The sequence below is a fragment of the Mesoplodon densirostris genome, chromosome 18, assembly GCF_025265405.1.
Source record: "Mesoplodon densirostris isolate mMesDen1 chromosome 18, mMesDen1 primary haplotype, whole genome shotgun sequence".
In the NCBI taxonomy this organism is placed as follows: Eukaryota; Metazoa; Chordata; class Mammalia; order Artiodactyla; family Ziphiidae; genus Mesoplodon; species Mesoplodon densirostris.
This window is the reverse complement of record NC_082678.1, coordinates 55,876,085-55,896,254: the sequence shown is the minus strand read 5'-3', so window position 1 is coordinate 55,896,254 and position 20,170 is coordinate 55,876,085. Positions and strand designations below refer to the sequence as shown.

Here is a 20,170-nt window from a genome sequence, read left to right as displayed (position 1 = left end):
AAGTGGTTGAGAGTCCGCCTGCCGATGCAGGGGATACGGGTTCGTGCCCCGGTCTGGGAGGATCCCATATGCCGCGGAGCGGCTGGGCCCGTGAGCCATGGCCGCTGAGCCTGCGCGTCCGGAGCCTGCGCGTCCGGAGCCTGCGCGTCCGGAGCCTGTGCTCCGCAACGGGGGAGGCCACAACAGTGAGAGGCCCGCATACCGCAAAAAAAATAAAAATAAAAAAAAATAAAGACAACAAAGGAAAAGCAACAAATGACATACAAGGGAGCTCCCATAAGGCTATTCGCTGACTTTTCAGCAGACACTCTACAGGCCAGAAGGGAGTGACACAATATATTTAAAGTAATGAAAGGGAAATACTTACGAACAAGAATACTCTACCCAGAAATATTCTCATTCAGATTTGATGGAAAGACCAGTACGTTTACAGACAAGCAAAAACTAAAAGAGTTCAGCACCACCAAACCACCTTTACAAGAAATGTTAAGGGGACATTTCCAAGTGAAAAAGAAAAGGCCGCAATTAGAAACATGAAAATTATGAAAGGAAATAGTCATCAGTAAATGCAAATATATAGTAAAGAATCAACCATGTACAAAACTAGTAGGAAGGTTAAAAGACAAAAGTAGTAAAATCATCTACATCTACAATTAGCAGTTAAGGGATAAACAAAACAGTTAGATGTAAAATATGATATCAAAATCAGTAATCATGAGGGGTGGAGAGTACAAATGCAGGGTTGTTAAAATGCATTTGAAATGAGAGATCAGCAACATAAAACAATCATGTATACATATATACATTGCTATATAAAAACCTCATAGTAACCACAAACCAAAAATCTGTAATAAGTATACACACACACAAATGAAAAAGGAATCCAAACATAACAATAAAGATAGCCATCAAATCACAAGGAAAGAGAACAAAACAAGAAGAAAGGAACAAAAAAGACCAACAAAACAACCCCAAAACAATAAACAAAATGGAAATAATACATATACATATATAAATACATAGAGAATCCTAAAGATGCTACCAGAAAACTACCAGAGCTAATCAATGAATTTGGTAAAGTAGCAGGATACAAAATTAACACACAGAAAGCTCTGGCATTCCTATACACTAATGATGAAAAATCTGAAAGTGAAATCAAGAAAACACTCCCATTTACCATTGCAACAAAAAGAATAAAATATCTAGGAATAAACCTACCTAAGGAGACAAAAGACCTGTATGCAGAAAATTATAAGACACTGATGAAAGAAATTAAAGATGATACCAATATATGGAGAGCTATACCATGTTCTTGGATTGGAAAAGTCAACATTGTGAAAATGACCCTACTACCCAAAGCAATCTACGGATTCAATGCAATCCCTATCAAACCACCACTGGCATTTTTCACAGAACTAGAACAAAAAATTTCACAATTTGTATGGAAACACAAAAGACCCTGAATAGCCAAAGCAATCTTGAGAGCAAAAAACGGAGCTGGAGGAATCAGGTTCCCTGAGTTCAGACTATACTACAAAGCTACAGTAATCAAGACAGTATGGTACTGGCACAAAAACAGAAATATAGATCAATGGAACAGGATAGAAAGCCCAGAGATAAACCCATGCACATATGGTCACCTTATCTTTGATAAAGGAGGCAGGAATGTACAGTGGAGAAAGGACAGCCTCTTCAATAAGTGGTGCTGGGAAAACTGGACAGGTACATGTAAAAGTATGAGATTAGAACACTCCCTAACACCATACACAAAAATAAGCTCAAAATGGATTAAAGACCTAAATGTAAGGCCAGAAACTATCAAACTCTTAGAGGAAAACATAGGCAGAACACTCTATGACATACATCACAGCAAGATCCTTTTTGACCCACCTCCTAGAGAAATGGAAATAAAACAAAAATAAACAAATGGGACCTAATGAAACTTCAAAGCTTTTGCACAGCAAAGGAAACCATAAACAAGAAAAAAAGACAACCCTCAGAATGGGAGAAAATATTTGCAAATGAAGCAACTGACAAAGGATTATTCTCCAAAATTTACAAGCAGCTCATGCAGCTCAATAACAAAAAAACGAACAACCCAATCCAAAAACGGGCAGAAGACCTAAATAGACATTTCTCCAGAGAAGATATACAGACTGCCAACAAACACATGAAAGAATGCTCAACATCATTAATCATTAGAGAAATGCAAATCAAAACTACAATGAGATATCATCTCACACCGGTCAGAATGGCCATCATCAAAAAATCCACAAACAGGGCTTCCCTGGTGGCGCAGTGGTTGAGAGTCCGCCTGCCAATGCAGGGGACGCGGGTTCGTGCCCCGGTCTGGGAGGATCCCACATGCCGCGGAGCGGCTGGGCCCGTGAGCCATGGCCGCTGGGCCTGCGCGTCCGGAGCCTGTGCTCCGCAACGGGAGAGGCCACAACAGTGAGAGGCCCGCGTACCGCAAAAAAAAAAAAAAAAAAAAAATCCACAAACAATAAATGCTGGAGAGGGTGTGGAGAAAAGGGAACACTCTTGCACTGCTGGTGGGAATGTGTATTGGTACAGCCACTATGGAGAACAGTATGGAGGTTCCTTAAAAAACTACAAATAGAACTACCATATGACCCAGCAATCCCACTACTGGGCATATACCCTGAGAAAACCATAATTCAAAAAGAGTCACGTACCACAATGTTCATTGCAGCTCTATTTACAATAGCCAGGAGATGGAAACAACCTAAGTGTCCATATTTGGATGAATGGATAAAGAAGATGTGGCACATATATACAATGGAATATTACTCAGCCATAAAAAGAAACGAAATTGAGTTATTTGTAGTGAGGTGGATGGGCCTAGAGTCTGTCATACAGAGTGAAGTAAGTCAGAAAGAGAAAAACAAATACCATATGCTAACATATATATGGAATCTAAGAAAAAAAAATGTCATGAAGAACCTAGGGGTAAGACAGGAATAAAGACACAGACCTACTAGAGAATGGACTTGAGGATATGGGGAGGGGGAAGCGTAAGCTGTGACAAAGCGAGAGAGAGGCATGGACATATATACACTACCAAACGTAAGGTAGATAGATAGTGGGAAGCAGCCGCATAACACAGGGAGATCAGCTCCCTGCTTTGTGACCACCTAGAGGGGTGGGATAGGGAGGGTGGGAGGGAGGGAGACGCAAGAGGGAAGAGATATGGGAACATATGTATATGTATAACTGATTCACTTTGTTATAAAGCAGAAACTAACACACCATTGTAAAGCAATTATACTCCAATAAAGATGTAAAAAAAAAAGAAGATACATATCAATAATTACTTTAATTACTTTACTTTATCAGAGGCTTGAAGATCTCAAAGAGTTACTGGATTAAAAAATGCTAAGCCTAAGGGCAATGTGTGTGGTTTCTTTGGTCGAGTTATTAGCTCAGCAGAATGAATGGCGAGCCCAGACCACCTGAGCAGTGTGGATAGCAGAGGGCCAGGTATCTCCTTATCAAGGCTTTTGGTCAGGACTCTAGCAGCTGGAAAGAAATAAGGGGTGGAAACTGAGAATTTCCTTTCTGACCAAGCATCTGGTCAATCACAACAGTTCTCTGAGCTCTTTGAGGAGAAAATGGCATGTTATGTTAGGTCAATTATGTAATACTCTCTTTTCAGAGTTCCTCAAAAAACAATGTTCTCTTTTGCTTCCTTGATTTCTGTGGTGCTTCTGCCAGAAATGCCTCTCCTTTCAACCTTCTCAGAAAAATTCAACCCATCCTGCATGGTTCAATTTAGATGCCACCATAAAACCTTCCCCCACTATCCCAGCCAGAGCATCTCTCTCCCTTTCTCTGGAATCCTGAAACAGATATTTATCATCACTCAAACAGATAATGATGGAGCGACTACTTTATGTTATACTTTATGGTAGGCATTAGGAAAACCATGAGACCAAAACAAACCACATTCCTGCCCTTCAAGTATATTTCAGTGTATAAGAGGAGAATATGATACAGTGACTTTCATAAAGTTAGAATATTTATTCAGAAATTGGTTCTGAACTCCTGTTATATGTCAAGTACTCTTTTAGGCACTGGGGAAATGTATGGTGAAAAGGACAAAATCGCTGTCTTGCATGAGCTTTCAGTGTTATTCAACTGTCATTAACCCCCTTTGTCCAATGACTTATTCAATGACTTTAATAAACTTCCATGAACAAAGTAAAAAAAAAAAAAAGACTATTTCAGGGTATAGAGAAGACTGAAAATAAGACTAAGGTATGACATCTGTGTGCAAAAATCATATCTAATTCATCACTAAATCTCTAAATTATTATGCAACACTGAATTACAATGATGAGTTTTTTTGTACTGGGGGCAACCAGCCTGGGACTCTGGCCTACCCCGCCCCAGTCAGGAGGCCCAAAGGCTGAAGAGACCAGTACAGTAAAGAACATCAGTTAGGAAGCTGTACTATAGTTTGGGGCTTCTGAAATTTTTCATGCATAAGAATCACCTGGGCTTCCCTGGTGGCGCAGTGGTTGAGAGTCCGCCTGCCGATGCAGGGGATGCGGGTTCGTGCTCTGGTCCGGGAAGATCCCACATGCCGCCGAGCGGCTGGGCCCTTGAGCCATGGCCGCTGGGCCGGTGCGTCTGGAGCCTGTGCTCCGCAACGGGAGAGGCCACAGCAGTGGGAGGCCCGCGTACCGCAAAAAAAAGAATCACCTGGAGGGCTTGTTAAAACCCAGAAATTCTGGGCTTCGCTGGTGGCGCAGTGGTTGAGAGTCTACCTGCCGATGCAGGGGACACGGGTTCGTGCCCCGGTCCGGGAGTATTCCACATGCCGCGGAGCGGCTGGGCCCGTGAGCCATGGCCGCTGAGCCTATGCGTCCGGAGCCTGTGTTCCGCAACGGGAGAGACCCGCGTACCGCAAAAACAAACAAAAATACAGAAATTCTGACTCAGTAGGACTAGGTGGGGCAAAGAATCAGCATTTCCACCAAGTTCCCAGGTAATGCTGATGCTGCAGGGTGGAGTGGAAATTTGAAGAGGAACTCTCACTCTCAACTATGTAACTTCAGCATTGTTTGCAACTTTTATATAAAGCACATATTTCTTTAGTAACCAAAAAATAATTTCAAAGAATTGAAAAAAAATGAATCTTCATTGTTTTTTCAAGGACAAACAACAAAATGGGCAGGCTTTTGACTTGTGTTAATTCTTAATTTTTTTCATGATGAAGCTTATCAAAGCTACTTAAGGGCTTCCCTGGTGGCGCAGTGGTTGAGAGTCCGCCTGCCGATGCAGGGGACATGGGTTCGTGCCCCGGTCCGGGAAGATCCCACATGCCGCGGAGCAGCTGGGACCATGAGCCATGGCCGCTGGGCCTGCACGTCCGGAGCCTGTGCTCCGCAATGGGAGAGGCCACAACAGTGAGAGGCCCGCATACCGCAAAAAAAAAAAAAAAAAAAAAAAAAAGCTACTTAATTATAAAAGAAATATACAATTGGGAAAAGTTTAAATATGGCTAAATAAGTCTGACAACCAATTTTGAATTTTTAAAAGTAAAAATCTTAGAAGGGCAAAATAGCTAGAAAAATATGTGCTTTAAAGCTGTAAAAAACAAATCCATATTTTTACTATTTCACTTTTAGAACCACAGACAAGATTTTTAAAGTAAAGGAAAAAAAAGATTTTAAAAGTAATATAGCTCATTCCCTTTTCTCTTGGTGTGAGCCAGTGCTTGGACAGAGGGCATGACCCACTTGGTTGAGGCCAGTGGAGCTGGAAGACTTCTCACACACAGGCAATGAAGCAAAGAAGTAAACGTATTAAGGGTCCCACCCACCATTTCTATATTATTCAATTTTTTTAAATCAGTGCATATGTGTTGCTTTGAAAAACATTTTTAACATTTTTTAAAATAATTTTTTTAATTTATTTTTGGCTGCATTGGGTCTGCGTTGCTGCGTGTGGGCTTTCTCTAGTTGCGGCGAGCGGGGGCTACTCTTCATTGCAGTGTGCAGGCTTCTCATTGCAGTGGCTTCTCTTGTTGTGGAGCACGGGTTCTGGACACAAGGGCTTCAGTAGTTGTGGTATGTGGGCTCAGTAGTTGTGGCTCGTGGGCTCTACAGCACAGGCTCAGTAGTTGTGGTGCACGGGCTTAGTTGCTCCGCGGCATGTGGGATCTTCACGGTCCAGGGCTTGAACCCGTGTCCCCTGCATTGGCAGGCAGGACCTTAACGACTGCACCACCAGGGAAGTCCGATATTTTTAACATTTTTTAAACAGGCACTGCATACTCACCAATGGGCAACAGGAGAACCTTTAAGGTCTCTGATTATGTTGCCACCGAAGTCCATTCATCCCACTGTTTTGCAATTTTCATTTACTTTTTTGAGTCCCTCTTCAAGCTATGAGTCCTCTGAGGTCAGGGTCACCTCCAAGCCTAGCCCATGATATTATGGCAAAGAAGTGATGTGGTCACTAAACCCATTCTCTCTTCTCCCTGGGCACACCTTTGCCATTAAGTTGGAGCTAGGTGACTTCATTTTGCCCATGGAGCGTAAGTGAAAGTAATTTATACTATTTCCAGAACTGGGCCATAAAAATCTGCCCATCCCTCTCTGCTTTTCCCCTTTTGTAGTAAACTTGGAGGCCTCTTGTGGAAAATGGCGGCATTACAAGATAGAAGAAGACTTGGTCCCTGAATGGGTGCATGAAACAGCCTTCTCCAACACACACTCAACGCACACTCATCCCACTGCTGGCCCACACTGGACTGTGACATGAGCCAGAAATAAACCTTCATGTAACGAATCCCCTGAGATTTAGGGGTTGTTCATTATAGCAATAAGTGTAACCAGACTAATGTGGGTAGGAATTCAATAACTGCTTGAAAAATAAAGGACTTTCCTGTAAAGATCCCAGCAACAACTTGGCAAGTAGGCTAGTCTCCACAAAAACAAAATAATCATTATTTCTTCCCAACTCATATTCTTCCCAGAAACATCTTGTTTCCTTAGATTGTTCCTAACGACAATTGCTATCACTTGACTTGAGGAGTTTAAATAGTGTTATTATTGATAACAAACACAGAACATTTCGAATAAATTACTGTCTTGGCACCTAAGCATGAGAATTCAGCTGTTTCCTGTGAGATATACATACTTAGACCAGCTCAATTCATCCTTCTAAAACATATACTTACAGATCACTTGCTATCTGCTAGGCCTGCCCTCCCGTGATGAGTGGAGGAGAGAAGATGGAAACAGCCTTCTAACCACAACAGCAAGAATAGGGCAAGGTCCCCCAGGAAGAGCACGGTCAAGGCCACCGGACGGAGAGTGTGAAGAGGTGGGTCTGTCCTGCGTCCAAATCATTTCGTGAACATGAGCAAGTCTCTGGCCCTTCCTGAGCTCTAATTCCTCCTCAGTAAATAGCCTGTTTAGACAAATCTAAGGAGGACGCAAGCTGCACCTTCACAGAAAGCACATCAGTCACATGACGCATGGACATGGCCTCAGAACCATTTCCAACACTGAGTGCCAGTCCACCACTAATCAATGAGACCTGCTAGCCATCCCTGAATGAAGCATTTTCTAGGTTCCCATCAAGCTTTTCTGTAATGAAAGTCAGAAACTGGGAGAAGGTCCCAAAGGGATCCACTCTCTGAACTCAGAAAGGTCTCAGAATAAAGGTTTTCTAGAGAAGCCACGCCAGGCAGGACAGTTTTAGAGACAGCTCGTTGGAGGCTCCCGTGTTTCTTCTCCACAGCAGAGTGATTAAGGACACAGACTTGGGAGCCAGACTGCCTGAGTTTGAAGCCCGATTCCACTTATCAACTGTCAAATCTTGGGGGAGTAATGGATGCTTTTTGTGCCTCAGTTTCCTCAACTACTGATAAAAGGCTTAAAAGGGCTCATATTCATGAAGCGTTTGGGACAGCAGCTATTGTGTATAGCAACCCTTAAAGTATAATGCTTGTTAAATAAATTATCTGCTGAGCACCATGACACTCCTTCACCCCAGGAGACAGTGAAAGGCCGGGGATGAGGTAGGGAGCCAAAGGTTCTGCTGAAGAGCTTAAGTGAGGATTTCTTAGACCTGATGTGGGGGCTCCAGGCCTCATCCTGTTACCCCAAATCCCCTCCAATCTCCAGCCCCCATACGGCCTTGCTCTGAGGCCAGGAACCAGAATTGGGCACAGGACACATCCCAGCCTTGGAGATCTTTCACTGAATCTGAGACAGTCTCCTCTACCACTGTGCTCATGGTCGTCCTACGACTAAGGAAGAGCTTATATCAAAGGGTTAAACGTATTCCCACTGGGGATGGAGGTCAATTTCCTCCCTGAAATCTCGGCTCTCTGTGTTTCCTTCACTCCACCCTCAACAAATGTGCAGGATATGAAATTGCTGAGGAGTCTACTGCTTCCTACTTCCCTTTGAAATCTTAGTTCCCTTATTTTAAAAAAATATTTTGCCTCAGTGAACATTTCTCAAAACTTCCTCAGCCCAGGAGCCTCCGAAGCCCCTACCAGGTCAGCTCTCCTCCTGCAGCCACTCCCTTCACAGGAGGATGAAGGTCTCAATGGCAGCCACATCCCTCCCCCTCCTCCTTGTCGTCATCACCATCGCCCTGGGGTCCAAGACTGAATCCTATTCAGGTGAGTGCAATACCTTCCAACCTGGTTCTTGTGGGGAAACAAGCACGAGTAGGGTTGCCGGGGATACAAGGAGAAAGGGGCTCTAGAAGGAGGTCTGGTACCTTTTTTGTGTTATTGAAGTATAGTTGCTGTACAATGTTATATAACTTACAGGTGTACGATAGAGTGATTCACAATTTTTAAAGGTTATACTCCATTTATAGTTATAAAATATTGACTGTATTCCCCATGTTGTGCAATATATCCTTGTAGCTTGTCTTATACCTAATAGTTTGTACCTCTTAACCCCCTACCTCTACTTTTCCCCTGCCCACTTCTCTCTCCCCACTGGTAACCACTAGTTTGCTCTCTATATCTGTGAGTCTGCTTCTTTTTTGTTATATTTACTAGTTTGTTATATTTTTTAGATTCCACATATAAGGGATATCCTACAGTTATTTGTCTTTCTCTGTCTGACTTATTTCACTTAGCGTAATGCCCTCCAAGTCCATCCATGTTGCTGCAAATGTCAAATTTTCATTCTTTTTTATGGCTGAGTAGTATTCCATTGTATGTATATAAGGTCTGGTGTCTTATTAAACTGGTTTCATCCTCACCCTGCCCGGGATGAGTCCCCTTCCTGTCAATGCCTTGCAGTGAGGCCAGGCTATCTCTTCACTCCCTCAGTTCACCTCTCTTCACCATTAAGCAAAAGACTGGCCCATCCCATTTGGGGTCATTATCCCCAGGGAGACTGGGGAACAGTATTTGGAGCCTCTCGAGGCCACTATGTCCATTTACCTCCTGGGATTTGGACCCAGGCTGCTTTCAGGGTCCGCCCTACCCCATGAGTGCAGCATCGCTTAGTTATGTGGTAGGGGGAAATGCAACAGTTGGGGGCATCCCCAGGCCACCTTTTTTCAGCTTATTTCTTAGGATGAGCTGCCTTTACAGACAGCCAAAACTATTCCTCACTCTGCAATTTTACTTTATTTCCTTTTCAGAAACTGAAGGGAAACATAGAAAGTTGTTGAAATAAACCTGACTAAAGTTGACAGAATCTGGACAGTTTGATTTGCCTCTCTGAGAATTCACTCAGACAGCTCAGAGGAATGCAGTGGCAGTGGTTCCCGGGGACCAGCGGGTCCCTTATTTCGCTCTTTGGGGAGTGAGGATGCTGCTGGCAATGGTGCTGGATAAGAGGACCAGCCCTTCCCTTTCCACCCAAGCACCCGGTCACCATCGGTGACCCCGAGATCATCGCTGTGCACACCCACATGTCTGTCCAGGCTGGTCACATAACACGCACAGCCCCAGTCACTGCGCCCGATAACTGCACGGCCCTTGATCTGAAAGGCCCTTCCTGCTACCCCCACAATTCAATCTTGGTGTGACTTTGCTGTCACCCCCTTGCACCTCCTGTAAGAGCCATGAAATTTCAGAATCAAAAAATAACCGAAAAATAGTGATTTTTTAAAAAGTGTTTTAGATCAGGAAACCTTCTCTTCAAGCAAAATCTTACACAGGAGGCCCAAAATGTAAAACAGACAAAAAGGCTGATGGGGTCTTATACCCAAGACTGAACTCTCAAGTGCATCAGTGCCTCCAGGAAACTTCATGTAAAGACAACCAATCCAGTTAACCGCCTCTTCACAGATGAGGAGACCGAGGAGGGAATGAGGGGTGATGGGTGCAAAGCCCGCAGAGGCGAGGTGGGGTGTCCTGCAGATCTGGGTGTCCTGGCTCCCGGGCCATTGTCCTTGGGGCTTGGTATGGGCATCCTGCCCTCTTTGCAGTGCACGGGCAGGATGGGGACAATGGGAGGGGCAGGGTCTGCATTCCCAAATGGCATGCATCCCAATCCCTATTGGGATTTCTTCCCATATCCCTCCTTTTGGGAGCACCTCTGCCAGCTGCCCCCAGGGATGGCGTGTGCTCACTGAGATCTGGGCTTTGCTGCTCTTCCATCTGGAGTTCAAAGTCATCAGCCAGTCCTTCTGGGGTGGGGATGTGGGGGTGGAGAATGGAAAGCAGAGTGATCACTAATGGAGGAAGAGGGAAAGGGGAGCCCCGGGAACAGTCTGAAAGGGAGACCAGAAGACTGAGTTTTTTCTACAGCCCTCTCTTGGAATTCTGGGGGCTGTCCCCTCCTTCACCGGCTCGGGGGCAGAGGCAGCCAGCAGCCGTCACCTTTAACAAGTGTCCTGATCTGGGACTTCCCTGGTGGTGGCGAAGTGGTTAAGAATCCATCTGCCAATGCAGGGGACACGGGTTCGAGCCCTGGCCTGGGAGGATCCCACATGACGTGGAGAAATTAAGCCCGTGCGCCACAACTACTGAGCCTGTGCTCTAGAACCCATGAGCCACAACTACGGAAGCCCGTGCACCTAGATCCCGTGCTCCGCAACAAGAGAAGCCACCGCAATGAGAAGCCCGCGCACTGCAACGAAGAGTAGCCCCCCGTCGCCGCAACTAGAGAAAGCCCGCGTGCAGCTTTCTCTAGTCTCTCTTTCTTCGCGTTGTGAAGACCCAACGCAGCAAAAAATAAACAAGTAAAATAAACAAGTGTATTAAAAAAACAAACAAACCAGTGCCCTGATCTCAGCTTCCCCCTCATGCTTTCTCCTCAGGAGGACCTTACCACCCCACCGAGTGCTGCTTCAGCTACGTGACCCGGGCAGTCAGGCGGCAGTGGATTTCAGGCTATTATGAGACCAGCAGCCAGTGCTCCAAGCCTGGAATTGTGTAGGTGGCACTCATACACCACACTGGAGGAGGGGGAGCCAGCAGGGCCTGGGTAGGGGAGAGGGGGGCAGGGAGAACACAGAATGGGGGCTCCCCAGGGTGCTTCTCAGGAATGTCCACGCAGGGAGAGGCAGCCAGGAGGCAACCTGGGGGCTTCTGGGCTGTCTGGGGCCAGCTGGGGCCAGGAGGAAGCTGGTGCCATGGATGGGGAGGTGTTGGGGAGGGGAAGGGGAGGCAAGGGGCACTTCCTGGGTGGGGACACCGAGACTAGATGGGTCCAGGGGCCCTGAGGGGCTGAAGGGCCTGCCTCAGAAAGGACGCTGGCCCTGGGCTACCTCTCACGAAGGAAGGAGAACCAGTCTGGGTTGGATGAGGCATTTGTGAGGAAGGGAGGCTGGGCTCTTGCTTCCTGGCTGCCGGACCCTCGGTTTGTCATCCTTCTCCCCTCTTGTTCCACAGCTTCATCACCAAAAAGGGCCAACACATCTGTGCCAACCCCAGCGATGACTGGGTCCAGCACTATATCAAAGGAACTGGAGGAGATCTGAGTGACCCAGAAGTAGCGGAGAAGGACAAAGCTCAGAATTTAAAGAGACGGGGCTGAACCCCTCTCCCATCTTAGCCCCAGACACCTCCTGGGAGCTGCCCTGCCTTGAATTAAAGACCCTCATGCCCTTCCCTGCCCTCATTCATTTCTACTAAATTGCCCATTGGCAGTAGACTTGAGGACACTGGTAAGCCCAGCACAGGGTGGCACTCTCAGCCTCAAGCATCACTCTGCAAAAGTTTGGCCAGAGCCTGGTGCCAAAAAATGGGTCAGGCCTGCGATGGAGGTAGAGGAAAACTGAGCAGAAAATGAGGAAGACAGTGTAAAAGCTACCTTTACACAATAATAACCACAATCATAACAGATACCATTTTTGTAGCGCCTTCTATATTCTAAGCACTCTGCTAAGCAGTTTATGTGCATTACCTTATTTAAGCTTCACAAGTGTAAAGCTAAGAATTATCACCTGATTTTGCAGGTAAATCTTCATAAAGGCCTCTCTATAGCAAACTCCATAGTCTTTTTCTGGGCTGGTCTCAAGGCCTCTGTTCCCTGCTGACTGGGATAGGAACGACTCATGGACATATTTTATCCAATTCTTCCCCACCCACTTACATACATCAGGTTGCACTCTATTGTTTTACTCAGTTTTGTGTCCTGCACAAGGCATAGCAAAAAGCCTGACCCACACCAGGTGCTCAGGAAATGGATGGATGGATGGTGGATGGATGGATAGATGGGTAGAAGGATGGATGGGTGGGTGGATAGATGGATGGATGGATGGATGAATGGATGGATGGATGAATGGATGGTGGATGGATGGGTGGATGGATGGGTAGATGGATGGATGCATGGATAGATGGAATGATTCAGGAGTCAAGAGGAAGCTTATGCTCCAGGAATAACACCCAGCTGCCCCCAAAGTGGGGGATGCCCCCATCTTCCAGGTTCAAGAAGGAGCTCTGCATACAAAGAGGAAGAGCACATCCAGCGTAGGCACTATGACCACCCTTCCTGGCCTCCAGCCCTCCACAGACAAGGGCCAAGAGGGTGCCTGCACACTAAAGGTAGAGCAGACTTCCTCAGACCTTCTCTCCTCCATAAACAGAGGTCAATGGGGTATCTCACATACGTACCCTCCCTAGCTTCATAAAAAGCCACAGCTTCACCACCACTGACTGCCTTGAACACACCAGGACTAATTGCATTGTACGTTTCTTTCCTGTTTATAAGCAGTCATGCCAAACAGCAAGACCCACAGGTATCTTCATAGTCCTTGTTTTTCCCCTGCCTCCTTCTCCTCCCATCTCCTGAAACACTCCCTCATGTCTCTAAAACTCAGAGTCCATCAAAGGCAAAATCCCCTCTATCTTTCATTTCTTCTCTGAACGCTGCCTTCAGCCTGGAACAGGGTTCTGAGGCAGTCTGAAGAGCTAAGATGCTGAGGGGCAGGTCCAGGCTTAGCCAAAGGTGGGGGTGGGCCGCAGCTGGAAGTCCGGACCCAGAAGCAGGTTGTCAGGTACATGATGTTGGGATGCCCTCTGCTGGCCATGATTGGCCATGGTGGCAGATTGGATTAACCCACACGGAGGGCACTCAGAAGGGATCAGCCAATTAGACGTAAAACTGGTTCCAAGTCCAAGGTCCAAAGAGATAAATGAGAACATTGACAAATAAGCCAAACATTTCAGCAACAAACAGGGACTCAGGATCAGGCACTTTGGGGGCTGGTGGGGGGGGTGGACATTTGTAGCATAATCTGTGACAAGAAAGAGTGTGAGCTCAATCATGTGTCCTTGGTGGGGGGGTGGACACACATCCTTTTCCGAGGGCACTAACCCTACCTTTGCCTCGGTCTGTGTTCTCTCTAATCCTGCTTTCTGTTTGCCCTCCCAAAGACCGATCACCTGGGGAAATAGTCGTTTCAACCCTCCTCCCTCCTCTTTCCCCAACATAGAGATGGGGTGCAGGGAACATGGTGAAACCACACGGATCTGGTTTTCAGGACTGCCTATCTGCCTCCTACCCATGTGACCTTGGACAATTTATTTAACCTCTCTAGGCCTCAGTGGCCTCATGTGCAAAATGGGAGTGAAAATCTCTACTCCCCGCTGGGAGGATTAAGTGAAGTGGGGCATGCAAGGTGCTGACACACAGCACGTTCTCCACACTTCCCCTTTCTCTCTTTTTTCCTTCACACGGATTCAAACCTTACCGAATTCAACTCTGTTCCAGACCCCGCCCTCCACCGCCCTCCCCTTCAGCAAACACCGAGGGAGGGTCCGTGGTCTCTCCTCCTCCGTCCACTGAAGTGGTCAGAGTCCAGAGAGCTGAGGGCCCAGCGTGGATGACCAGGAAGGAGACTGTCCGTTCAGCCTCCGAAGCCTAACTACCCCACTGAGAGGATGAAGGTCTCCGTGGCGGCCCTCTCTCTCCTCATCCTCATCCTCACCATTACTTCTGCTGTTCACAGCCAGCCAGGTGAGTCCACCTGTCCCTGTAGGGCGGCAGTGAGAAAAGCGAATGGGGCAGCAGGCAGCGAGGTGATGCTAAGAGTGCTGTCAGGTCTCTGTCATCAGCCCTGGGGCCTCTTCCCTCCTGCACACAGAGCTGCTGTCTTCAAACTCTTCCCTTTGTAAGTAGAGCTGAGCTGCGATCCAGATCCTTCTGGGGTTGGGCAGTCTCAGGAAGCTGGGTCAAGGTTACATCAGGAATCCCAAAGACAGACAGCAGGAATGATCATTTAGGAGGAAGAGCCAAGGAAGAAGCAGGAGAGATAATAATAAATGTATGCGATGAGGAGGAAGGCAAGGCAAGTGGATGAAAAAAGCCATAGATCCTCTGGGAGGGCAGGATGAAGGGAGTCAGGGATGAGTGATGTTTGGGGCTAAGCCCAGGAACGGGGAGTCTGAACCTAGACACCCCTTGCTCGCAGTGTCTGTTGTAGTTTGCTGGGACTATCACGGCAGCCAAAAGAAGTCCTGGTGGGATGCCCACGTGTACCATTTGCGGATTTCTGGGCCCCCATCTCCATCCCCCAGCCTAGGACTAAATAAAGTCTGTAGAAAAGAGAAAACTGGTTGAAGGAAGTTGAGGTTTTGGAACTATGGGATGCTTGGGACCTATGGAGAACGGGGTTTGTTTTGCCCACTCCCTACCTCTGCCTCTACCATCATTTATGAGGCTGGTGGCAGGGAAGGGACCAAGACACTCAGGCCTTCTACATACCCGCCTCCAACTGCCCCAGCCCTTTCTTTGTCCCTAAGGCTGCCCTTGGCATATAGCCTGGCCCGATTCTGCCTGTGTAAACACTCAGGGGAGCGAGGGTCACACACACCATGTAATCTGCCCACACGCTCTCAGGGTGCCCCTGGTCTTTGGAAACGTTGCCTTGAGAACCAGGGTCACTGTGGGTAGAGGTGCCTCTGGTGGGTGGGACGGGGCAACAGTGCCCTTTGGGAAGGTCAAGCAGGAAGAGGAAAAGGCCCACCCGAAGCACGGATCCGCCAAATGGTTCTCTCGAGAAGTCTCAGGCTTTGCCACCAGCTGGAAGCAAGGGTCAGGGATTTGCACTCTGCAGGTTTGGGTGCCGGGTGAGGTGATATCCCCAACTGATGAGCAGTCAGGGGAGCCCAAGGGAGACACAGTGATAACCCAGCCGAGTCTCTTATCCTGTGAGTGTCAAAGAGAGGGGGAAAGAGCCATTTCCAGGCCAGAAGAGTGGCCATTACAACCATTAGCTCTTAATTACAGCAAGCGCTGTGTCTTTCTGTGCCAGACTCTGAGTTAAGGGCTTTACAAGCATTCTCTCAACTAATCCTCACCACGATTCTAGGATGTAATTTTTTACTCTCGTTTAACGGGTAAAGACACCCAGAGAGATTAAGAAATTTGCCCATGATTCACGTTACTTAGTCGAGACTCCAACCCAAGCTGTCTTTGACTCTGAAGCCTAAATATAAGCCTTTTCCTCCTGCCCTGACTTCTCCTGCTCATCTCCCCATCTCAGCCTCCTCCCTGACCTCAGCCTCTCCGGTGCCTCTAGCACAGAATCCAGGCTCCCTATCACAGCTCAGAAGAGGTGTGGCCCTCCCCTCCCTCTTCAATATCCTCTCTTCCTACATCTTCCTTCCCACCTTGCATTGCAGCCTCCTGGAACTGTTCCGTCCCCCCAGACACACTGGGCTTCCCCCACCTCAGGCCTCCATGCATTTCTTTTTTCCAGATCCCACAACCCCTCTGTCTGCCTAAATCCTACTCATCCTTCAGGAATCAACTCAGGCACCACCTGCTGTGGGACTTCTTCCTCAACCACCCAGGCTGGGTTAGGTACCCCTCATTCTGTTCCCATAGCATCTTGTGTCAAATTCTACTCTATCCCAGACCACGTTCTATTGTAGAGTTTATCTTTTCATTTTCTCTTTTACCCAGACTGGTCTGTAAGGTACACAAGAGTAGTGACTGTGTCTTCCTCATGTTCTGAACCCCATAGAGCCTGGCATGTAATAGGAGCTCAATATGTGTTTGCCAAGTCAAGTTCATCAGCAAATGTGATTACCCCAGTCCTCTGTACTTGGTGACACTCAGTCCAGAGGCTGAAGGTTCTACAGAAGGTTCATCTTTTTCACTTTCTCCATTATCCATCAAGCTACCATCAGTCCCTGCTGATCAATGGCTTTGCCATCAGAAAAACGGAATGCAAGAGATGGGACATGGAAGTGGGCAGCCATGGGCTCCCTCTCTACCTCCTTGGCTCAGCATTCAATGTCATTCCCTCAGAAATTCCTGAGTCGGTGAACCCTCCACCCACCTGCTGCCTGACGTATCATGAGAAAGTATTGCCAAGAAAAGTGGTGGTGAGATACAGAAAGGCCCTCAACTGTTACCTGCCAGCAATCATGTAAGCACCGCTCTGCAGACATTTCTATGGAGAGGGAAGGGAAGCCCAAGGCTGGAATGGGGTGCACAGAACCAAGTCTCCATGCTAGAACAGGGGAACAGTGGTTAAGGGCCTGGGCTTTGACTCTCACGGGACAGGCCTGGGTTTTGTTCTTGACTTTTGCCACTTATAGCTGTGTGGCCCAAGAAATGGTGGCCATAATGAAATCCAAGCCTGAGGGTCTAGGCTGAGTGGGGAAGGGGCTGAATGAAGAGATGATGAGGTCTAGAGGCCAGAGAGGGAGGCCTTCCGAGGGGACCCAGGTTGGGGAGGCCTAGGGAGGTGGTCCAGGGCATGAGGCAAGCCCGCTGTGAGCTAGAAATGGGGGAGTGTGGACTGGACCCCCAACATACGCTATGACCCATGACAGTCTAACTCTGCCTCCACAGCTTCATCACCAGAAGGAAACGAGAGATCTGTACCAACCCCAGTAACGAATGGGTCCAAGAATACATCAAGGATCCCAGACTATCTTTGCATCATTCCAGGAGGTTGGTCTAGGTTAACATTATTCGATCTGAGAAAGGTCAGCCCCAGATCCTCAACTCCCCATGGTGTCCAGGCCTCAGTGGGAGCCCAAGTTTGGGGGAAAAAAGGTGCAACCCTGTGAAAATGCAGGCAGCCTTGTGGTCTGAATGACAGAGTTACATTCAGAGAAGCAGGCCAGTGATCCTACAAAGTAAAGTGTTTCAAATATATTCTCAGTCTCTGGAGGAAATGCCAAAGTTAAGGGAGGAGAGCAGGGATACATTCTTAACGCACAGAAAAGCATCTTTCACATCCTCCTCCTTGCTCTGCTTTCAGATCCTCACATCACTCCAGCCGTTCTAAATGATCAGACCACCTCTGGCCTCTCACTTATTGAGACCCAGAGGACTCTAGACTTTTCCTGTCCACCCTTATCCCTTTTCTAGGTCTCTTTTTTCTTCTATTATCTTTTCTTTGAAAACATAACTTTTTTCTTAGCAGGCCAGGGTGGGAATATTCAAATACTAGTGGTTTTTGTCCCTGTTGCAGAGGTTTTGCTGGATCCCCTGATATTGGGTCTACCCCAGGGTGACGTGTGTACAGACAGTGCCAAAACAGAAAAGGAGATGTGAATCCCTAGCTCCCACTCTAAGCTTTGCATGGCAAGGGAAGGGCCTTAGACCAGGTTGGGGATAAAAAAATCTTGATCTAAAATGCAACCATTCAATAAATAAAATTTGCTTTATTGCCAACTTGATTTCTAATTTCCTGCCTGCTTTCTGCTAGGGTGGCAGAAACTTGATCACAGTTTTTTCAGGGGCTTCTCCACATTCCCCTGAGAAATTTGTCAATTTGGGGGACTGGGAAGTTTACATGGTACCAAGGCCAGACATATATACTCAATCTCCCCTTCTCCCTACCCCTCTGTCCCCAGCTCAACAACAGGGAGTGGACTCAGACAAAATCCAACATTCCCCCAAAATGGTGTTATGCACGCAAAGCAAAATCAGGCAACTAAAGCTATTTAATTAGAGAAACAAATAAATTTGCTGAAGTGATCATTCTGAAGACTGGCCATCCAATGACTTGGATTCTGATAAACTGACCCATGCCTGCCCCCAGTGGCCCCCAGTGGTACTGCATCATCCTGCCTCCCTGCCTCCCCACCACAACTGAAGCTAATCGATCCAGATGGCCACCTGACTCCAGATGGCCAATGAGACTCTCTCTTAGAAAGATGAAATTTGGACCAGAGAAACGAGTGAGTACTGGTTGCTGTTCGAGCATCGTCCCGAGGGAAGTTCATTGTCCCTGTGAACTCATCCACTGAAGGCCCTGGAGCTGACCTACTTCCTGTCCCCACTCCGGGCTTGGAGGTTTGGTGAATCTCAGTTCCATGAGATGCCCCAGCATTCTTCCCACTATTCCTGTTTTGTTTTAATTCCTAAAGGGCCATGGTGGCATTTAGCACCTCTGGAATAACTTTTCGTTGGTTTAGGTCAGTTCTGGTTTGTGTGTGTTAAAACATACACAACATTTTTACCATGTTTAAGTGTACAATTCAGTGGCACTAAGTACTTTCACACTGCTGTGCGACCATCACCACTATCCATCTCCGGAACGTTTTCGTCACCCCAAGCTGAAACTCTGTACCAGTAAACAACAACTTCACACTCCTCCCTCCCCACAGCCCTCAGGAACCACTATTCTACTTTCCATCTCTATGAACTTGACTGCTCTAGGTACCTCATATAAGTGGAATCATACAGTATTTGACACTTTTGTGACTGGCTTATTTCACTTAGCATAACGTTTTCCAAATGTAACCATGTTGTCAGGATTTCATTCCTTTCTAGGCCTGAATAGTATTTCATTGTATGTATCTACCCTGTTTTGTTCATTCATTAATCTGTCCACAGGTATCTGAGTACCCCCTTTTCTTTACATGAGCCAGAGTTAGCAGGTCTTGGGTTCTGCTACTTGTGCCAAAATCACTTTAACTTGTGCAGTGACCTGTCAATCACCACGCTGGCCAGGCAGGGGCTCGGGGTAGGTAAGGGACCAAGGCTCTGGCCTTCCCCTTGTTCCCCCACAGGGGTCAGTGCTACCTGCTCTAATCCCCCCCAGGCTGTGAGCTGCTCCTATATCCAGGGATTTCTCTCCACCCTCCCTGCGATCAAAGCTGAGAGCTTACAGCTGACTGTGACCAAACATCCTCCAGGAGCTCACATCCCAGGGATGACAGAATCACCAACAAATACAACATAGCCAGGCTGGACCTTTGCTCGCAGGGGCCAGAGTGAACATAGAGGGGTGGCAGGGCTTGGACTGACACAGGAGCCAGACTAAGTTCAGTGTGTACACCCAAGCAGGAGGTTTCAAAGTCCTTAGCCAGCGCGAGGGTCAAAATCAGGGAACCCGAGTTCAAAGGGCTTAGGGACAAACTGAGGCTGAAAACAAGAAGCAAAGGCCAGGATCAGGATTCTGGCAAGCTGGAACAGAAATGTCATTATTTGTCTTTTTTTTTTTTTTTTTTTTTTTTTTTTTTGTCTATCAGAGGAGTTCAGGGTTGAGATGTCAGTCCAAAAACCTAATTGAAAATCTATATACAAAGTCAAATTCTTATCCTAGCACATAATATAAAGCTTGCCAGAAACTCCTAACAGTTCAGGACCAAAAGTACTTATCTCAGGTGCATTCAATTGTTTTTTGTTGGGTTTTTTTGTTTGTTTTTATTTTTTGGCCACTCCGCTCTGCATGTGGGATCTTAGTTCCCCCACCCGGGATCGAACCTGTGCCCCCTGCACTGGAAGCACAGAGTCTT

The 20,170-nt window shown here is 47.1% G+C and overlaps 2 protein-coding genes across 2 annotated transcripts; both read left to right on the top strand.

Moving 5' to 3' along the window:
* The first annotated feature begins 8,580 nt into the window (after nucleotides 1-8,580).
* LOC132478639 (C-C motif chemokine 14-like) lies at nucleotides 8,581-11,996 on the top strand. Its single transcript, XM_060081945.1, has 3 exons — nucleotides 8,581-8,668; nucleotides 11,278-11,392; nucleotides 11,852-11,996. Exons 1-3 carry the CDS (start codon nucleotides 8,581-8,583, stop codon nucleotides 11,994-11,996), a joined length of 348 nt encoding a protein of 115 aa, XP_059937928.1.
* Nucleotides 11,997-14,344: 2,348 nt separating this feature from the next.
* Nucleotides 14,345-17,379, top strand: CCL16 (C-C motif chemokine ligand 16). Its single transcript, XM_060081946.1, has 3 exons — nucleotides 14,345-14,420; nucleotides 16,719-16,839; nucleotides 17,268-17,379. The coding sequence occupies exons 1-3, from the start codon at nucleotides 14,345-14,347 to the stop codon at nucleotides 17,377-17,379; spliced, it is 309 nt and encodes a 102-aa protein (XP_059937929.1).
* The last annotated feature ends 2,791 nt before the right edge of the window (nucleotides 17,380-20,170 follow it).

What these genes read in the sequence shown, in the direction of transcription:
- CCL16 (XM_060081946.1), top strand. Translation starts at nt 14,345, where the DNA reads ATGAAGGTCTCCGTGGCGGCCCTCTCTCTCCTCATCCTCATCCTCACC. An exon ending in TGCTGTTCACAGCCAGCCAG is followed by an intron (nt 14,421 to 16,718) that starts GTGAGTCCACCT and finishes TCATTCCCTCAG; the next exon opens with AAATTCCTGAGTCGGTGAAC. An exon ending in TGTTACCTGCCAGCAATCAT is followed by an intron (nt 16,840 to 17,267) that starts GTAAGCACCGCT and finishes CTGCCTCCACAG; the next exon opens with CTTCATCACCAGAAGGAAAC.
- LOC132478639 (XM_060081945.1), top strand. Translation starts at nt 8,581, where the DNA reads ATGAAGGTCTCAATGGCAGCCACATCCCTCCCCCTCCTCCTTGTCGTC. An exon ending in CAAGACTGAATCCTATTCAG is followed by an intron (nt 8,669 to 11,277) that starts GTGAGTGCAATA and finishes CTTTCTCCTCAG; the next exon opens with GAGGACCTTACCACCCCACC. An exon ending in TGCTCCAAGCCTGGAATTGT is followed by an intron (nt 11,393 to 11,851) that starts GTAGGTGGCACT and finishes CTTGTTCCACAG; the next exon opens with CTTCATCACCAAAAAGGGCC.